This window comes from Dermatophagoides farinae, chromosome 1 (genome assembly GCF_024713945.1).
Source record: "Dermatophagoides farinae isolate YC_2012a chromosome 1, ASM2471394v1, whole genome shotgun sequence".
In the NCBI taxonomy this organism is placed as follows: domain Eukaryota; kingdom Metazoa; phylum Arthropoda; class Arachnida; order Sarcoptiformes; family Pyroglyphidae; genus Dermatophagoides; species Dermatophagoides farinae.
Window position 1 is genome coordinate 4,619,788 of NC_134677.1, and position 7,106 is coordinate 4,626,893.

Sequence of the window (7,106 nt, forward strand, 5' to 3'; positions counted from 1 at the left end):
ATTTATCTAAACAACATGCAGTTATTATCTGTCTACAGCAAATATGATGATGTTGATAACAATGAAATAAAAATCATTCAACTGATTCGTTTGGATACATCAATAAACAACAAGCAAATGAACAATTTTTTGAAAAAAAGAGATCCATGTCGTTGTTGTTGTTGAATAATGGATATAAACAAAAAAAGCACTCTATCTTTTGTCATTTTTGTTGTTGTTGTTGTTTGTTGCGTTGTTGTTGAATGCTGTACGATATCTTAATTAGACATTTATACAAAATGGATGCAAAAAAAGATGCAACTACTTGTTGTTGTTGTTGTTGGTGGTGGTGTTTGTCATCATTGTGGTGTTGAAGATAACTAACGATCTATGCATTTGAACAATGAATCCTTGTTCAATTTATCTTTTTTCCTAGAATGTAGTCAGCAATTTTTGTTTTCTTAATTCATCCATTCATCCACTCATTCATTCTAGACATTCACAATTATATAATCTTAACCAATTTTCAGTAAATTATGTACATCTGGGATCATTAAAACAAAGTGAATAACAATAATGATAAGAGATCATATGATAAGTTTGGATTTTCTTTTGTAACTTTTTTTTTGTCGAAAAAAAATTTCATTTATTGGCACTTGATCCAAATATATGATGGTTTATCGAATCCTCTAGCCAAATATATTGAAGATAATTGCATCGAGTGGTTTTTATCATAACCAAATGATAATTATTTTTTTTCGTCTTAATTTATCACATTGAGCACGACTATTTTGAGATAGACTGTCATAATTTATTTGTTATTATTTTTTGTTATTATTGTTGCAGGAGTTATTCACACAATGTTTGGAAAAATTTCTCTCACAATTCTGTTGATTTATTATTGTTTATCAATTGTTTCAGCTAATCATTACAAAGCTGATTGGACATCAATCGATAAACGTCCATTACCTGAATGGTTCGATGAAGCAAAAATTGGTATCTTCATTCATTGGGGTGTATTTTCTGTACCATCATTTGGTACTGAATGGTTTTGGCATTCATGGTCATCTCATTATAAATCGTATGATGAATTTATGAAAAAAAATTATCGACCAGATTTCACCTATGCTGATTTTGCTAAAGATTTTACAACCGAATTATTTGATCCAATAGAATGGGCGAGTATTTTCAATAAATCCGGTGCTCGTTACGTTGTATTAACCAGTAAACATCATGAAGGCTATACACTTTGGCCATCCAATTATTCGTTCAATTGGAATGCCAAAGATGTTGGTCCAAACAAAGATTTGGTTGGTGAATTGGCTACAGCCATAAGAAATGTTAGCCTTCGTTTTGGTCTTTATCATTCACTTTTTGAATGGTATAATCCTTTGTATTTGCGTGATAAAAAGAATAATTTCCGTACAGACGATTTTGTAAAATCAAAAATTAGACCTGAAATGGAAGAATTAGTTAATGCCTATCATCCAGATGTACTATGGTCTGATGGTGAATGGGAAGCACCGGATACATATTGGAAAAGTACGGATTTTCTTGCCTGGCTTTACAATGAAAGTCCCGTGAAAGATCGAGTGGTGGTCAATGATCGTTGGGGTAAAGGAACACTATGTAAACATGGTGGTTATTTTACATGTCAGGATCGTTATAATCCTGGAGTGTTACAGACAAGAAAATGGGAAAATGCAATGACTTTGGACAAACAATCATGGGGATTCAGACGTGAAGCGATATTGGAAGATTATTTAACAATTGAAGAGTTGATTTATACATTGGTCAAAACAATAAGTTGTGGCGGTAATATTCTAATCAATGTTGGACCGACTAAATATGGAAAATTGGTGCCTATTTTCGAAGAACGACTTGAACAACTGGGATCATGGCTCCAAATAAATGGCGAAGCAATCTATGAAACGAAGCCATGGCATAGACAAAATGATAGCATAGCATCTAATGTTTGGTATACACAACGTGGTGGTGATACTGTTTACGCTATTACACTTGGGTATCCAAAAAACGGTACTATCATCCTTGGTGATGTTCATTATGATCAAATTGAATCGATTCAACTATTGGGCACTGATAAACGAGTACGAATTTCGCCAATAAAAGCAACTCATAATGAAACAGTCATTGAATTTCCTGATCTGAATCCCAATGATAAACCTCGTTATGCATTTACATTCAAAATTCATTACAAACAATGAACATTACTGTATTTACAGAAACGAATTTTTGTATTTGAAATTTATTCCAATTATCATCCGTATGTTCCTAATGATGATAAAGTTTTCAATAATTGATTCAAAAACCTAATATATTTGACGTATTGATAGATTGATTGATCTATTGAATCTTTCACATTTCAATTACAAGTTCAAGTCATAGTAATTTTTTCCATTTGTTCGCTGTAAATCATCATTAGTTTTACAAATTTTTTTCATTTAACTAGAATACATTTGGTCATTTAGCTATCAGGTTAACCCATTTTCCATGTGATCAAGTTATTATCATTGAAAATGATAACGGTATAGGCCAAAAAACAAGGGAGAAAAATTATCTACAAAATAATTCTGTAATGAAATGAACATAGTTCTGTTACGAAATTGGCAACAACTTTTAGAATGGAAATGTGAAAAAAAAAATGAAAAGATCAGTCAGTCAATCTACACCACGACAACCCCAAAGTCATTTCAAGTACTTAAGTATGTGTGTGTGTATGTGTATGTATGGTAACCATTTTCTCTTGTCTGGAATCCTATGTGTATATTACTTGAATCTCCTGAATTTATTGTTATGATGATGATGATCATGATCATGATCATTACTTGGTATTATCGAGCATAAAAGTAAAAGCTCTTGATTGCACTTACCATCATCATCATATATGATGATGATGATGATCCAGAAAAGTGATATGTCTGTATATGTAGAATATTATGGTTTAGAATGGTAATAATAATGAGCATTTATTAGCAGCAATCACCCGGAATATACGCGTGTATTTCTCATCTCTATTTCATACGTATTGTGTCATCATTTTTATTATTGAATTAAAAAAGATTAGATTAAATTCATTTGAACATCTTTTTCATTTTCATTCACTTATTATTCTCCTGGTGATATTACTTATTATATCGTTTATTATTGACTCATTTCTTTCATAGAATCCATCCAAAATACAGTTATCATTCACACAAATAACTGCATTCAGGGCAAGTAATGTGCAATGTAAGACAATTAAATTAAATTTGTCTTCATTGGTGGTGATCTGGATATTGGTTGCCAGGATTATTATACCATTCAATGCATTAAAAATTCTCTTGTTGTTGTTGTTGTTGTCTCTGAAGCTATTTAATCTACACTTCATTATCATTATGAATTATATACATTCAGTCTCCATTTCACACCATATAATAGCTGTAATAATGATAGTGATATTGTGATGCTATTATCACGATGGTTTTTTCTTAACTATAATAATCTTGATAACACACTAGATGATGATTAGTATTGCTCTTTTCATTTATATGAAATTCTTTCATTGATGATCCCGTTGAGATGATGACCACCAATGAGATATCAAGATAAATATGATGCAAATTAGCACTTAGTGTACAGAATATTTTTTTTCTAGCATAGCCGGCTATTTCTGTTTATTACTTGGTTAGTTGATGACCATTAATTCCCTGAAGTCACAAATTTTCATTTTCAAACCAAAATTCATTGATGTGGATAACAGATTAAAACCACTAATTTATTTTTATCGTGTTTTTTTTTTGTTTGTCGATAGAATCTGGACTGTTTTTTCAGTTATTATTATCTAATAATAATCGACTGATGATGGTGAAAATGGTGGTTCATTGAATCCTAATTGACCGAATCAACCAGCAATAGCAACATAAACTACGACGTCACATGACAAATCACATACACAAAGCGAGAATATAAGAGATTCTCTCGTTTTCAGAAATCCTCATATTCCTAAATTAAAGTCAGTCCGTCTGGCTCTGAAAAATTTATCAAACAAGCGATAAATAACAGTACTATGTACTATTATAATAACATGGACAAAGATTTGTTCAATTAGATAAGGAGGACCTTTTGGACATTAGATCTATGGTATGATGATCGAACCAATATGGCTTCTTAACGTAAACACAACATAAGTCAACCAATATGGACCTACAACTAATCACAAACGGTCAAATTTGGCAATAATTTCGTTTTTCTTTTGGTCATAAAAACCTACAGCGATAATGACAAATATAAAAAAAAACATAGACACATTGATCTTGTGTTATCACATTTACTGTTTTTTTTTTGTTCGTTTGGTCATATTAATTAAGTGAACAATTTTCGTGTGTCTGGTGTTCATGTTAGTTGTTGTTTGTTGTCTCATGTCCTGAACCATCTATTGTGATGATAGTAGAATTCAATATTTGACGTTGTTTTTTCGCGAATAAACACACACAAACACACACTACACATCAACATTTGGTTCATAGATTCTCTTATCGGTCAATCATCAAAAACCATATAAGTCAATAAGTCATTTCGTATATATTTGTGTCTGTATTATATATTTCAAATACACAAACGCACACACACACCCACAGTGAATGATTCATTGGTGATGGGATCATTTTGGCAATCTTAAATTGAAATTGACCAACATTGTTGGTGTATTGATCATTAATATTTTTCGATGATGTTCTAAGCTTTCACTCATGTTTTATGTGTAAATGTGTTCATATGTGTTTGTATTCTTGATCATTATCAATATAATGATTAACATTTGACTTACAAAAGCTATTGATGATATTTTTCAAAATGTTTTCTTGTTTTGTTTACGAGGTTTTTGATTCTCATTTCTTTTAGACAGAATTTCATTTAGAATCATTAAGCAGTTTGTCGTATGACAATTTTTTTTTCTCGTCACTTTTTCTGGTTATAATAAATCTTGTTTTTTTTTCGTCATTCATCTATACGGTAGAAAAAATAATTTCAAAAAAATTTTTCATTTAGGAATCTAAAAAAGTGTGAATGTGTCACATATATATACATATACTGTGCTCTTGTCTTATCACATCATTGGAATCATCGTACATTCACATCTCGTATATCTAAAAAACACAAATTAATTAATTTCAATTTATTTCATTTACTATACTATAGTTTGTATATAAAGTTTTCTATTCATCAGGTACATGTTTTAGATTTGACAAAAATAAATAATTTTTTTTTTGCAAAATACAAATAAAACGTTGTGATGGATCATGTGTTCAATGTGATAGATGAGTGAAAAAAAATACAGAAAAAGCAGAAAAAACCTCTCGAGAATAGAGAATTAATTGAAACAAATTAATTTTCGGCACAAACACACAAAACACAACACACAGATATCGAAAAATAAAGAGTTTTTGATTTACTTTGTGAATAAAAAAAAATTTTTCTTTCTATTTGGCTATTTGGCTGTTTATTATAAATCGTTAATCCACGGTTTATGTGTGGATTCCAATGATTGAAAATGAAAATTTTTCAAAAGTTAACATACAAATCAAGTAAAATATGAAATGTTTTCAATGCATATGTTTGTGAGAATGACATTTTAAAGTGATAAATTGAAATATGAATTTGTAATCATATATTGTTGTAGACAATGTATCTTGCTCTGTCTTTCTTTGCGTCAATAATTATGGTGATTACTTGAATGTTGTTGTTGTTGTTTATTTGAAATCAGAATTAAAATAATGAATGTTACACCTTACATGTTTGTTTGAATCATTCTTGATTCATTTCAATCCGGTCAGTTAAACTAATATTGGTCACTATGATCAAAACTGCAACAAGTTGTCTTTGGCGATCATTTATTGCCCAGCAAGTGGGCTAAAATGTCTAAAATAAAAATATTTGGACATTAGCCTCGTGTCATAGTGTAGTGTTGTTGTTAAATTTCATTTTACCTTCACCACACAATCAAGAAAAATAATCAGTAACACATATTGCAAATAAATGAAAAAAAAATTCACATCATTTTTCTTCTTTTTTTTGCTGTTACGTTTATAAATTTGCTATCATTCACCATTATCAAACATTGTTGGAGATTCATTTGTTTTTACTAAACCAACAGAATATGTTATGTATATGCGTATATTTCTATATATCCTGAACATGATGAACGATAGGTAAATCTCATATGAATAAGAAATTGAATGATGAAAAAAAGTAACTAAATCAAACATTAGCCAAAAGAAAGAGAGTGATAAATTAGATTGATGATTTTATATAACAGCTTACAATTCAGGCGATCAAACTATGAGTTATTAATTATTATTGTGCTACCATTTCATTGATGTTTGATATTTATTGTATGATTTTCTCTTGATCAATTCAAGGATGCAAAAGAAAGAATTCGAGAAAAAAAATTTCAACTCATGACGAATGATGTTCAACGAATCATTTATGCAAAATTTATGTAAAATGCTTGAAAAGAAAACATTGAAAATTTTATTAATTGAAACCAGAATAAATGTTTCCATTCAGAAATATAAAGTTTAATATTTATTGGTTAAAAAAAACCATCATAAAATTAAATGGTCAATGTATGTTTGTCCAATTAACAACAACAAATATATTCAAATAGAAACATCAACAATCACAACAACAAAGATGACGATAAAAAAAATCCTGTGGTTGATTTATTTTTATTGGGTTGTTTTTTTTATGACGAGTATCAGAATCGATTGGATATAAATGAAATAGAATGGGATTTGATGGCCAAAAATTTAATTTATTTCATCCTCTCTAATTAGGATTATAGCTGCTGTAACAATTCTTAATATCATCATTTTCGTCCATTTCTTAAACATTAAATAGAAAAAAGTTGTTCATACTAATTACAATTGTAATAATCACACACATAATGTCATTAATTGAATCTTAGATTTTAGATTATTATGACAAAAACAACTCTTTTATCTTTCTTGTTTTTTAATCATTTTCGAAATAAAAAAAAAGAGAAAAGAAATATCTTACACAAACACAATCTAAAGGCAATTTACCTGTGGCAAAACGTCTGTTTGCTTGGCTGTCAATCTAATCGATAT

The 7,106-nt window shown here is 29.5% G+C and overlaps 1 protein-coding gene across 1 annotated transcript; it reads left to right on the forward strand.

The window, feature by feature from the left end:
- Positions 1 to 745: 745 nt before the first annotated feature.
- Positions 746 to 2,313, forward strand: Fuca (alpha-L-fucosidase). Its single transcript, XM_047056167.2, has one exon. The coding sequence runs from the start codon at positions 840 to 842 to the stop codon at positions 2,202 to 2,204; it is 1,365 nt and encodes a 454-aa protein (XP_046912123.2). The 5' UTR covers positions 746 to 839; the 3' UTR covers positions 2,205 to 2,313.
- Positions 2,314 to 7,106: the final 4,793 nt, after the last annotated feature.

Bases quoted from the DNA above. Each gene is read 5' to 3' on its own strand.
- Fuca (XM_047056167.2), top strand. From the start codon at position 840: ATGTTTGGAAAAATTTCTCTCACAATTCTGTTGATTTATTATTGTTTA.